This window comes from Oncorhynchus mykiss, chromosome 1 (genome assembly GCF_057628025.1).
Source record: "Oncorhynchus mykiss isolate SJ-2025 chromosome 1, ASM5762802v1, whole genome shotgun sequence".
NCBI lineage: Eukaryota > Metazoa > Chordata > Actinopteri > Salmoniformes > Salmonidae > Oncorhynchus > Oncorhynchus mykiss.
The window spans coordinates 90769285-90783145 of NC_143022.1; the positions used below are offsets into that span (position 1 = coordinate 90769285).

General features: G+C 46.5%; 1 protein-coding gene across 2 annotated transcripts in view; it reads left to right on the forward strand.

Moving 5' to 3' along the window:
• LOC118943940 (E3 ubiquitin-protein ligase pellino homolog 1) overlaps positions 1-12734 on the forward strand; it is a 55839-nt gene extending 43105 nt beyond the window's left edge. The window contains exons 7-8 of one of the 2 annotated variants that reach the window (XM_090181878.1): positions 5231-5431; positions 8231-9117. In XM_090181878.1, coding sequence (XP_090038004.1) covers positions 5231-5431; positions 8231-8671 — 642 coding nt within the window. In that variant the 3' untranslated portion in view covers positions 8672-9117. Of the gene's footprint in view, positions 1-5230; positions 5432-8230 lie in introns of both variants that reach the window. The other variant, XM_090181876.1, reaches the window with a different exon arrangement.
• The last annotated feature ends 1127 nt before the right edge of the window (positions 12735-13861 follow it).

A 13861-nucleotide genomic window follows, 5' to 3' on the forward strand; every position in this document is an offset into this window, starting at 1 on the left:
CAAGTCAAAAGTCCACTGGTCACGTTAATAAGTGTTTAAAAAATAAAGTTTCCCAGGGCAGACTTCCTCAAGGCCTCGGCCCACCGGTTGGGAACCACGGATCTACACAATGCCACAGGAAAATGACCTCCTGTGTAAAGTAGTGTAGTCACCTACCTTCCCTGGTCCCTCCTGTATAAAGTAATGCAGTCACCTACCTTCCCTGAGCCCTCCTGTATAAAGTAATGCAGTCACCTACCTTTCCTGTTCCCTCCTGTATAAAGTAGTGCAGTCACCTACCTTCCCTGTTCCCTCCTGTATAAAGTAGTGTAGTCACCTACCTTCCCTGTTCCCTCCTGTATAAAGTAGTGCAGTCACCTACCTTCCCTGTTCCCTCCTGTATAAAGTAATGCAGTCACCTACCTTCCCTGTTCCCTCCTGTATAAAGTAATGCAGTCACCTACCTTCCCTGTTCCCTCCTGTATAAAGTAGTGCAGTCAAATCAAATCAAATAAATCAAATCAAATTTTATTTGTCACATACACATGGTTAGCAGATGTTAATGCGAGTGTAGCGAAATGCTTGTGCTTCTAGTTCCGACAATGCAGTAATAACAAGTAATCTAACTAACAATTCCAAAACTACTGTCTTGTACACAGTGTAAGGGGATAAAGAATATGTACATAAGGATATATGAATGAGTGATGGTACAGAGCAGCATAGGCAAGATACAGTAGATGGTATCGGGTACAGTATATACATATGAGATGAGTATGTAAACAAAGTGGCATAGTTAAAGTGGCTAGTGATACATGTATTACATAAGGATACAGTCGATGATATAGAGTACAGTATATACGTATGCATATGAGATGAGTATGTAAACAAAGTGGCATAGTATAGTATAAAGTGGCTAGTGATACATGTATTACATAAGGATACCGTCGATGATATAGAGTACAGTATATACGTATGCATATGAGATGAATAATGTAGGGTAAGTAACATTTATATAAGGTAGCATTGTTTAAAGTGGCTAGTGATATATTTACATCATTTCCCATCAATTCCCATTATTAAAGTGGCTGGAGTTGAGTCAGTGTCAGTGTGTTGGCGACAGCCACTCAATGTTAGTGGTGGCTGTTTAACAGTCTGATGGCCTTGAGATAGAAGCTGTTTTTCAGTCTCTCGGTCCCAGCTTTGATGCACCTGTACTGACCTCGCCTTCTGGATGATAGCGGGGTGAACAGGCAGTGGCTCGGGTGGTTGATGTCCTTGATGATCTTTATGGCCTTCCTGTGACATCGGGTGGTGTAGGTGTCCTGGAGGGCAGGTAGTTTGCCCCCGGTGATGCGTTGTGCAGACCTCACTACCCTCTGGAGAGCCTCTGCAGTCACCTACCTTTCCTGTTCCCTCCTGTATAAAGTAGTGCAGTCACCTACCTTCCCTGTTCCCTCCTGTATAAAGTAGTGCAGTCACCTACCTTCCCTGTTCCCTCCTGTATAAAGTAGTGCAGTCACCTACCTTCCCTGTTCCCTCCTGTATAATGTAATGCAGTCACCTACCTTCCCTGTTGATTTGAGCCTGTAGCCTATGGCAGTATACCCAGCCTGTAGTTGATTTGAGCCTGTAGCCTATGGCCCAGCCTGTAGTTGATTTGAGGCTGTAGCCTATGGCAGTATACCCAGCCTGTAGTTGATTTGAGCCTGTAGCCTATGGCAGTATACCCAGCCTGTAGTTGATTTGAGGCTGTAACCCATGGCAGTATACCCAGCCTGTAGTTGATTTGAGGCTGTAACCCATGGCCCAGCCTGTAGTTGATTTGAGCCTGTAGCCTATGGCAGTATACCCAGCCTGTAGTTGATTTGAGCCTGTAGCCTATGGCAGTATACCCAGCCTGTAGTTGATTTGAAGCTGTAGCCTATGGCAGTATACCCAGCCTGTAGTTGATTTGAGCCTGTAGCCTATGGCAGTATACCCAGCCTGTAGTTGATTTGAGCCTGTAACCTATGGCAGTATACCCAGCCTGTAGTTGATTTGAGGCTGTAACCCATGGCCCAGTCTGTAGTTGATTTGAGGCTGTAACCTATGGCAGTATACCCAGCCTGTAGTTGATTTTAGGCTGTAGCCTATGGCAGTATACCCAGCCTGTAGTTGATTTGAGCCTGTAACCTATGGCAGTATACCCAGCCTGTAGTTGATTTGAGGCTGTAACCCATGGCCCAGTCTGTAGTTGATTTGAGGCTGTAACCTATGGCAGTATACCCAGCCTGTAGTTGATTTTAGGCTGTAGCCTATGGCAGTATACCCAGCCTGTAGTTGATTTGAGGCTGTAGCCTATGGCAGTATACCCAGCCTGTAGTTGATTTGAGGCTGTAGCCTATGGCATTATACCCAGCCTGTAGTTGATTTGAGGCTGTAGCCTATGGCAGTATACCCAGCCTGTAGTTGATTTGAGGCTGTAGCCTATGGCAGTATACCCAGCCTGTAGTTGATTTGAGGCTGTAGCCTATGGCAGTATACCCAGCCTGTAGTTGATTTGAGCCTGTAGCCTATGGCAGTATACCCAGCCTGTAGTTGATTTGAGCCTGTAGCCTATGGCAGTATACCCAGCCTGTAGTTGATTTTGAGGCTGTAGCCTATGGCCCAGCCTGTAGTTGATTTGAGCCTGTAGCCTATGGCAGTATACCCAGCCTGTAGTTGATTGAGGCTGTAGCCTATGGCAGTATACCCAGCCTGTAGTTGATTTGAGGCTGTAGCCTATGGCCCAGCCTGTAGTTGTACATTTAGATAGTAGTATTTACAGGATATATGACAGCATGTGTCTATGTTAAATGGGATGTGACTGGTTCTGTGTGTGTGTCCGTCGGTCGGTCAGTAGAGGACTCTGTCCACCAGGCAGGTGACTGGGGAAAACAGAAGAGGTCAACACTGCAGCATAGTGTCCTACAGTACGCCCTTCACACACATGCACAGACCATCCACACAGATATGCACATGCAGACATGTTCACACACACACACACACACACACACACACACACACACACACACACACACACACACACACCACCAGAACCCAGTGCCAGTGGGCCTGTTTGTCCTTCCCCAGTCTGAGTGTTCAGGGTTGAAGTGATTGTAATTAAGGATAGACCCATAGGAGAACACACTCACACCCTCACACCCTCCCCAGGGCCTGGAGTCCTTACAGTATGTGTTGATAAAAGTCTGCCTTGATTTATAATGAGAGTGTGACATGATTAATGTGTGTGTGTGCAGGAGATGCCAGTACTAGTGTGCGTTTGAGACAGGATGTGAGTTTGGTGTCGTGTAAGGGACAGGATGTGAGTTGGGTGTAGTGTCGTGTAAGAGACAGGATGTGAGTTTGGTGTCGTGTTTGAGACAGGATGTGAGTTGGGTGTCGTGTAAGAGACGGGATGTGAGTTAGGTGTAGTGTCGTGTAAGAGACGGGATGTGAGTTGGGTGTAGTGTCGTGTAAGAGACAGGATGTGAGTTGGGTGTCGTGTAAGAGACAGGATGTGAGTTGGGTGTCGTGTTTGAGACAGGATGTGAGTTGGCTGTGTTTGAGACAGGATCTGAGTTGTGTGTGTGTGTGTGTGTCAGTAATGTGTACCAGCTCTCCAACCTCCATACAGAGATGTGGAGAACAGATGGGCTAGCCTGCCATCTACAGGGCTATATGAGACACTACACCCCTTCAACACTGTGCTCCTTAAAAGTACTCAGAGATGCACAAAGTAAACAGCAGTATTGTCCGGTCCATTTCCTCAACAACTAAGAGCGTTGAAGCGCGCGGCTAAACTTCTCCGCTGTTTTGGTCCCGTAGCTCACACCTTGTAGCAGCGTGAAGAGCACCTGTGTACATGCACAGATACTCAGTGTGACTGAGAGAGTGAAGTCATGCACAAGATACTCAGTGTGACTGAGAGAGTGAAGTCATGCACAAGATACTCAGTGTGACTGAGAGAGTGAAGTCATGCACAAGATACTCAGTGTGACTGAGAGAGTGAAGTCATGCACAGATACTCAGTGTGACTGAGAGAGTGAAGTCATGCACAAGATACTCAGTGTGACTGAGAGAGTGGAGTCATGCACAAGATACTCAGTGTGACTGAGAGAGTGAAGTCATGCACAGATACTCAGTGTGACTGAGAGAGTGAAGTCATGCACAAGATACTCAGTGTGACTGAGAGAGTGAAGTCATGCACAGATACTCAGTGTGACTGAGAGAGTGAAGTCATGCACAAGATACTCAGTGTGACTGAGAGAGTGGAGTCATGCACAAGATACTCAGTGTGACTGAGAGAGTGAAGTCATGCACAAGATACTCAGTGTGACTGAGAGAGTGGAGTCATGCACAGATACTCAGTGTGACTGAGAGAGTGAAGTCATGCACAGATACTCAGTGTGACTGAGAGAGTGAAGTCATGCACAAGATACTCAGTGTGACAGAGAGTGAAGTCATGCACAGATAGTGTTTGTGACTGAGAGAGTGAAGTCATGCACAGATACTCAGTGTGACAGAGAGTGAAGTCATGCACAGATACTCAGTGTGACAGAGAGTGAAGTCATGCACAGATACTCAGTGTGACAGAGAGTGAAGTCATGCACAGACACTCAGTGTGACAGAGAGTGAAGTCATGCACAGATACTCAGTGTGACAGAGAGTGAAGTCATGCACAGATACTCAGTGTGACAGAGAGTGAAGTCATGCACAGATACTCAGTGTGACAGAGAGTGAAGTCATGCACAGATACTCAGTGTGACAGAGAGTGAAGTCATGCACAGATACTCAGTGTGACAGAGAGTGGAGTCATGCACAGATACTCAGTGTGACAGAGAGAGTGAAGTCATGCACAGATACTCAGTGTGACAGAGAGTGGAGTCATGCACAGATACTCAGTGTGACAGAGAGTGGAGTCATGCACAGATACTCAGTGTGACAGAGAGTGAAGTCATGCACAGATACTCAGTGTGACTGAGAGTGAAGTCATGCACAGATACTCAGTGTGACAGAGAGTGAAGTCATGCACAGATACTCAGTGTGACAGAGAGTGGAGTCATGCACAGATACTCAGTGAGTCTCAGTACTTTTTGTTACAGTGTAATCATCTGAACATTTTGAAAGTAGCTTTAATGTGTGATGTTACTTTAACGCCAGTTCTGATGAAATGACGCGTATTGTTGTGTATATTGTTGCGTGTTTTGAAGATTGTCCCCTCTCCCCTCAGGTAGAGGCAGAGAGCCAGGAGCTGGTGGATGGCTCTCTGATAGACCTGTGTGGAGCCACGCTCCTGTGGCGCACGGCCGAGGGCCTGAGCCGCACCCCCACCATCAAACACCTGGAGGCGCTACGTCAGGAAATCAACGCAGCCCGGCCCCAGTGTCCCGTCGGCTTCAACACCCTGGCCTTCCCCTCCATGAGACGCAAGGCAAGTTCCCTCCCTAATACAATGACAATACAATAGAAAATATGCCCCCCCCTCCCTGCACATGCTCTTATCCAAAGCAACTTACAACAGTTATTACATACATTGTCCTATTGGTTGCCCCAGCGGGAATCAAACTCACGACCCTGGTGCTGATGGCACCATGCTCTATCAACTGAGCCAGACATTTAGTCATTTAGCAGACTCTCTTATCCAGAGTCACTACAGTAGTGAGTCATTTAGCAGACTCTCTTATCCAGAGTCACAACAGTAGTGAGTCATTTAGCAGACTCTCTTATCCAGAGTCACTACAGTAGTGAGTCATTTAGCAGACTCTCTTATCCAGAGATACTACAGTAGGGAGTCATTTAGCAGACTCTCTTATCCAGAGTCACTACAGTAGTGAGTCATTTAGCAGACTCTCTTATCCAGAGTCACTACAGTTAGTGGCTAGGTGGGACAACCACATCTCAGTCATAGTCAGTACATTTCTCCTTAATAAAGTAGCAATCGGTAAAGTCAGAGCTAGTAGAGAAAGACCAGTAGTAGAGAAGAGAAGGCAGCAGGGGGTTTCTGTAGGGAAAGACCAGTTGTAGAGAAGAGAAGGCAGCAGGGGGTTTTTGTAGGGAAAGACCAGTTGTAGAGAAGAGAAGGCAGCAGGGGGTTTCTGTAGGGAAAGACCAGTTGTAGAGAAGGCAGCAGGGGGTTTCTGTAGGGAAAGACCAGTTGTAGAGAAGGCAGCAGGGGGTTTCTGTAGAGAAAGACCAGTTGTAGAGAAGAGAGGGCAGCAGGGGGTTTCTGTAGGGAAAGACCAGTTGTAGAGAAGAGAAGGCAGCAGGGGGTTTCTGTAGGGAAAGACCAGTTGTAGAGAAGAGAAGGCAGCAGGGGGTTTCTGTAGGGAAAGACCAGTTGTAGAGAAGGCAGCAGGGGGTTTCTGTAGGGAAAGACCAGTTGTAGAGAAGAGAAGGCAGCAGGGGGTTTCTGTAGGGAAAGACCAGTTGTAGAGAAGGCAGCAGGGGGTTTCTGTAGAGAAAGACCAGTTGTAGAGAAGGCAGCAGGGGGTTTCTGTAGGGAAAGACCAGTTGTAGAGAAGGCAGCAGGGGGTTTCTGTAGGGAAAGACCAGTTGTAGAGAAGAGAAGGCAGCAGGGGGTTTCTGTAGGGAAAGACCAGTTGTAGAGAAGGCAGCAGGGGGTTTCTGTAGGGAAAGACCAGTTGTAGAGAAGACAGCAGGGGGTTTCTGTAGGGAAAGACCAGTTGTAGAGAAGGCAGCAGGGGGTTTCTGTAGGGAAAGACCAGTTGTAGAGAAGGCAGCAGGGGGTTTCTGTAGAGAAAGACCAGTTGTAGAGAAGGCAGCAGGGGGTTTCTGTAGAGAAAGACCAGTTGTAGAGAAGGCAGCAGGGGGTTTCTGTAGGGAAAGACCAGTTGTAGAGAAGACAGCAGGGGGTTTCTGTAGGGAAAGACCAGTTGTAGAGAAGGCAGCAGGGGGTTTCTGTAGGGAAAGACCAGTTGTAGAGAAGGCAGCAGGGGGTTTCTGTAGGGAAAGACCAGTTGTAGAGAAGGCAGCAGGGGGTTTCTGTAGGGAAAGACCAGTTGTAGAGAAGAGAGGGCAGCAGGGGGTTTCTGTAGGGAAAGACCAGTTGTAGAGTAGAGAAGGCAGCAGGGGGTTTCTGTAGGGAAAGACCAGTTGTAGAGAAGACAGCAGGGGGTTTCTGTAGGGAAAGACCAGTTGTAGAGAAGAGAAGGCAGCAGGGGGTTTCTGTAGGGAAAGACCAGTTGTAGAGAAGAGAAGGCAGCAGGGGGTTTCTGTAGGGAAAGACCAGTTGTAGAGAAGGCAGCAGGGGGTTTCAGTAGAGAAAGACCAGTTGTAGAGCAGAGAAGGCAGCAGGGGGTTTCAGTAGAGAAAGACCAGTTGTAGAGCAGAGAAGGCAGCAGGGGGTTTCTGTAGAGAAAGACCAGTTGTAGAGAAGAGAAGGCAGCAGGGGGTTTCTGTAGAGAAAGACCAGTTGTAGAGAAGAGAAGGCAGCAGGGGGTTTCTGTAGGGAAAGACCAGTTGTAGAGAAGGCAGCAGGGGGTTTCTGTAGGGAAAGACCAGTTGTAGAGAAGACAGCAGGGGGTTTCTGTAGGGAAAGACCAGTTGTAGAGAAGAGAAGGCAGCAGGGGGTTTCTGTAGGGAAAGACCAGTTGTAGAGAAGAGAAGGCAGCAGGGGGTTTCTGTAGGGAAAGACCAGTTGTAGAGAAGGCAGCAGGGGGTTTCAGTAGAGAAAGACCAGTTGTAGAGCAGAGAAGGCAGCAGGGGGTTTCAGTAGAGAAAGACCAGTTGTAGAGCAGAGAAGGCAGCAGGGGGTTTCTGTAGAGAAAGACCAGTTGTAGAGAAGAGAAGGCAGCAGGGGGTTTCTGTAGAGAAAGACCAGTTGTAGAGAAGAGAAGGCAGCAGGGGGTTTCTGTAGGGAAAGACCAGTTGTAGAGAAGGCAGCAGGGGGTTTCTGTAGGGAAAGACCAGTTGTAGAGAAGGCAGCAGGGGGTTTCTGTAGAGAAAGACCAGTTGTAGAGAAGAGAAGGCAGCAGGGGGTTTCTGTAGGGAAAGACCAGTTGTAGAGAAGAGAAGGCAGCAGGGGGTTTCTGTAGGGAAAGACCAGTTGTAGAGAAGGCAGCAGGGGGTTTCTGTAGAGAAAGACCAGTTGTAGAGAAGGCAGCAGGTGGTTTCTGTTCTATATTTTCTGATGTATCCAAGTGTTTTTGTTGTTGCTGTATGTGTTGCTGGTGACTCTTCCATTACTTACAATGTATCTCATCTACTGTAGGACACCCCAGATGAGAAGCAGCCATGGGTCTATCTCCAGTGTGGCCACGTCCATGGTTACCACAACTGGGGAAGCCACCGGGACAGAGACAGGCTGGACCGGGACAGAGACAGGCTGGAACGGGACAGAGACAGGCTGGACCGGGACCAGGAGGAGAGGGAACAGGGCTGGAGCAGGGAGTGTCCTATGTGTCGAGCCACTGGGCCGTACGTTCCCCTCTGGTTGGGCTGCGAGGCAAGCTTCTATCTGGACACGGCTCCGCCCACCCACGCCTTCTCACCGTGTGGTCACGTGTGTTCCGAGAAGACGGCTGTGTTCTGGAGTCAGATCCCGCTGCCGCACGGAACACACACCTTCCACGCCTCCTGTCCCTTCTGCGCCCAGCAACTGAGTGGCGAGCAGGGATACGTTAGACTCATCTTCCAGGGCCCTCTCGACTAGGGGGACTATTTGTCCTTGGTCGGAACTACTTTCCTTTTTGGGCGCAAAGGAACAACGCTTAGAACCTCCAACTGCCTGGGATTTTGGGGCGGGGGGGGATTTTCTGGAATGTTCTCTCCGTTTCTGTTTGTCTCTCTGTGTTTTTAAGTGACCTTTTCTATTTTTTTTTTTTTATTGGGAATGAAAACAAAGATTTCTATATTTTCATGTGAAACAAGAAGAGAAAGAAACCAACACTACTGGGTGATATCATTTAGTTTTCTGAAAGAACTGTAAACTGTATTTATCTATTATACTAACATATGACCACACATGGGTTTATTCTCCTTTATTGTTGCGATATCCATCCGTATACATCTTTAAGACTTCAAGTCCTTTATTTCTGCCCAGACTTCATAGTAACTCAACCAGAAAATGAAGATAAAGCTACATTAGTTATCCACCTTTACTCTTCTTGGTCAATATGCTTCACTTCAATACTTTTTAACATTTTTATTGTGCTGTTAGACTATAATAATCGCAGATCTCAAGTTCAAGAGTCGTATTCACTGGAAGCTGAACGGAGCAAACAGGAAGGGACCTACCTCCATTGGTCCAATGAGAACCGTTTGTTTTCCGATGCAAAACGTTTTGCTACGGTATGCAGTAATGAGTACGACCCAAGGTGTGTTTTCGGGGTTCAGTTCTGTGTATAGTGGTATGCGTCGTGCCCCCCCCCCCCCACACATCATGGATCTATTGAGTATCCATGACAACGTCCTGTCGTATTGAAACCTCTGTGTTGTCTGTCTGATGGGGAGTTCTGGCTGTGTGTAAGGGGGTGAAGTTTCCCCTAAGTACAGAACTAGGAGCTGCTTCTCCTCCCCCAATCCTAACCTTAACCATTAGTGGGGAAAATGTGAAGCTGACTTAAGATCAGCGTCTAGGGGCAACTCCACCCAACACTGTGTTATAACTGTTAATTTTTTCCCACAAGGCATTGCCATGACCTTTCACATTTGAAGCAATAGATTTGGATGCAGACTTCCTACTTTTCGAGCAACCTGGGGTTTGTAGTCCCGTGAGTGAGTTTGTCAGACAGCCTTTTCTGAAGGTCTTCTCCCTTCAAAGCACAGGAGTAGAAACCAACAAGCCCAAACTGATGTGATGTAGTCATTGGAGAGGTGTGTGTGTGAGCAAATTGTTGTGCTTCCGCATTCATTAGTTAGAGCCTCTGTGTATGTTCTGATACTCTGCTCTGATTGGTTCGATAGATTGACAGCTATGTGATTGCTGTCTGTAGTTTTGATTGAGTGTTGAACACACACACTGTTGCCTGTGTAAAGACAGACGGGTCATGTTGAATGTCATTCTCTTCTTAAGCATCTAGACGTCACGATAATTCTGAATGAAACAGTATTTATAGGGACAAAATACCTCAGTGTAAAAAGTAGTCCTGAACTTCAACCTTCAGAAGTCAGTGGTGGAGGGGGGGGGCATTACATAGTATAACTTGTCTATGGATGGTATTTGATCATGTTATCACTGTATGAGTGTGTATTTATTGTACTGTCTGTACAGTATTTTGTGTGTGTGTTGTGTTGTATACAGAGGTCTCTCCACTGCTCTCTGAATCTGACTGATACTCACCTCAGGGAGAACACACACACCTCTGTCTGCCGTATAGACACACCACACACACACACACACACACCTCTGTCTGCCGTATAGACACACCACACACACACACCTCTGTCTGCTGTATAGACACACACACACACCTGTCTGTCCCATAGATACACACATACACCTCTGTATGCTGTATAGACACACCACACACACACACCTCTGTCTGCTGTATAGACACACCACACACACACACACACCCCTGTCTGATATATAGACACACACACACACACACACACCTGTCTGTCCCATAGATACACACACACACCTCTGTCTGCCATATAGACATTCAAACAGACACTCCTCTGTCTGGCCCATTGACGTCCTAACAGACACTCCTCTGTCTGGCCCATAGACGTCCTAACAGACACTCCTCTGTCTGGCCCATAGACGTCCTAACAGACACTCCTCTGTCTGGCCCATAGATGTCCTAACAGACACTCCTCTGTCTGGCCCATAGACGTCCTAACAGACACTCCTCTGTCTGGCCCATAGATGTCCTAACAGACACTCCTCTGTCTGGCCCATAGACGTCCTAACAGACACTCCTCTGTCTGGCCCATAGACGTCCTAACAGACACTCCTCTGTCTGGCCCATAGACGTCCTAACAGACACTCCTCTGTCTGGCCCATAGACGTCCTAACAGACACTCTCTCCTTGCAACAGACTTCAGAGGATACCTCATCGGTAGTTAAAGGTGTCTGTCTTGTCTTCTACAGCCCACTGTCCACAGCCTCATGTTTATACTCTACGTAAGTACGCAACACAAGCCGAGCCAAATGGCTGTAAGGGTTTATTGTGTAGCAAAAATATGCAAACGTGTTCAGCCCTGCAATTTGTAAATACGCAGGATCACCATGTTGTGTTGTTGCGTTGGGTGTATAATACTCTTAACATCTTGTCTGTCAGCTGTTCTATGGACTTGTCAAAGGCACTGTGTTCCTCTTATTGGGGAACATGAGGCACTGTGTTCCTCTTATTGGGGAACATGAGGCACTGTGTTCCTCTTATTGGGCAACATGTGTAAGGGCTTTACTCTCTGGTCGTCCCTAATGGCACCTTGTTCCCTTCATAGGCCTCTGGTCGTTCCTCATGGCACCTTGTTCCCTTCATAGGCCTCTGGTCGTCCCTCATGGCACCTTGTTCCCTTCATAGGCCTCTGGTCGTCCCTCATGGCACCTTGTTCCCTTCATAGGCCTCTGGTCGTCCCTAATGGCACCTTGTTCCCTTCATAGGCCTCTGGTCGTCCCTCATGGCACCTTGTTCCCTTCATAGGCCTCTGGTCGTCCCTAAAGGCACTCTGTTCCCTTCATAGGCCTCTGGTCAATAGTAGTGCACTGTATAGTACAGCCAGGACGTTAAACCGATCATTATCGACACCGGAAATACCGATCACTTATCGTATTAAACGATCATTATCGACACCGGAAATACCGATCACCTATCGTATTAAACCGATCATTATCGACACCGGAAATACCGATCACCTATCGTATTAAACTGATCATTATCGACACCGGAAATACCGATCACCTATCGTATTAAACCGATCATTATCGACACCGGAAATACCGATCACTTATCGTATTAAACCGATCATTATCGACACCGGAAATACCGATCACTTATCGTATTAAACCGATCATTATCGACACCGGAAATACCGATCACTTATCGTATTAAACCGATCATTATCGACACCGGCATTACCGATCACTTATCGTATTAAACCGATCATTATCGACACCGGCAATACCGATCACTTATCGTATTAAACCGATCATTATCGACACCGGCAATACCGATCACTTATCGTATTAAACCGATCATTATCGACACCGGCAATACCGATCACTTATCGTATTAAACCGATCATTATCGACACCGGCATTACCGATCACTTATCGTAGGCAGTAACCTATACTAGAGAAATGTGAAGTTTGAAATGAAGTAAGTTTGCCAATATGGGTGATTTGTTAATGGGACAATTGACTGCTACAACCATCTAACTAGTAGTTTTTAAAGGAGAATAATATAAACTGTGGTGCAGATTCATGTTATAAACAGATTGTTCTATTTATCAGTATCGAATCAATTCAGGCAATTTCTCACCATATGGATTTTGGTCCACGTCACCCAGCTCTACTATTGAGGGAATAGGGTGCCGTTTTGGACTCGGCCCATGTCTGTCTCTGTATACTGTCTGTTTCTCCATCCCTCTCTCTAGCTCTGGTCCTGGGGGTCAGTGAAGGAAGGCTGAGCAGTAACACCCTGGACCAGAGCTAGAGTATCTCTTCTGTCTGGAGGATTTCTGATGCTTTAAGGCAAAAGCTGAGAATGTTTTCTGATTTTTAACAGTTTTTCTACCGACTTTAAACAATAAAGTTTAAAACATGACACGTTTTATATTTTCCTTTGTATTGTTTACTCAAATGTTGCCATTGTATTGTGAATAGCGTTAGCTCAACTCTGTCCTCTTGTGGTTGAAATGGTCGGTGTTATTTCATAGTCACATGATACTAGAGTCGGTCTCCCTCTCTCAGCATTAATAAATTCATAATCTCTTGTGGAGAGACTCAAGTAACGTCTGACACAATTATTCTCAATTGTTGTAGTTCCGGGTTTCCGAGATTAACAAGTTCTTTCAACTTCTCTGTGAGAAGAAAACCACAACATCTTCCCCCTGGATGAGTTCTGACATCTACATCTTTTCCTCCCTTCATTTCTACCTCTTTCCTTTATTCCCTCGGGCCTGTCAGAGCTGCTCCAGAGAGTCAATAAAGATAAGCTGCTCCAGAGAGTCAAAGATAAGCTGCTCCAGAGAGTCAAAGATGAGCTGCTCCAGAGAGTCAAAGATGAGCTGCTCCAGAGAGTCAATAAAGATAAGCTGCTCCAGAGAGTCTATAAAGATAAGCTGCTGCAAGAGAGTCAATAAAGATAAGCTGCTCCAGAGAGTCAATAAAGATAAGCTGCTCCAGAGAGTCAATAAAGATGAGCTGCTCCAGAGAGTCAATAAAGATCAGCTGCTCCAGAGAGTCAATAAAGATAAGCTGCTCCAGAGAGTCAATAAAGATCAGCTGCTCCAGAGAGTCAGTAAAGATAAGCTGCCCCAGAGTCAATAAAGATAAGCTGCTCCAGAGTCAATAAAGATAAGCTGCTCCAGAGTCAATAAAGATAAGCTGCTCCAGTGAGTCAATAAAGATAAGCTGCTCCAGAGAGTTAATAAAGATAAGCTTCTCCAGAGAGTCAATAAAGATAAGCTGCTCCAGAGTCAATAAAGATAAGCTGCTCCAGAGTCAATAAAGATAAGCTGCTCCAGAGAGTCAATAAAGATAAGCTGCTCCAGAGTCAATAAAGATAAGCTGCTCCAGAGTCAATAAAGATAAGCTGCTCCAGAGTCAATAAAGATAAGCTGCTCCAGAGAGTCAATAAAGATAAGCTGCTCCAGAGAGTTAATAAAGATAAGCTGCTCCAGAGAGTCAATAAAGATAAGCTGCTCCAGAGACAATAAAGATAAGCTGCTC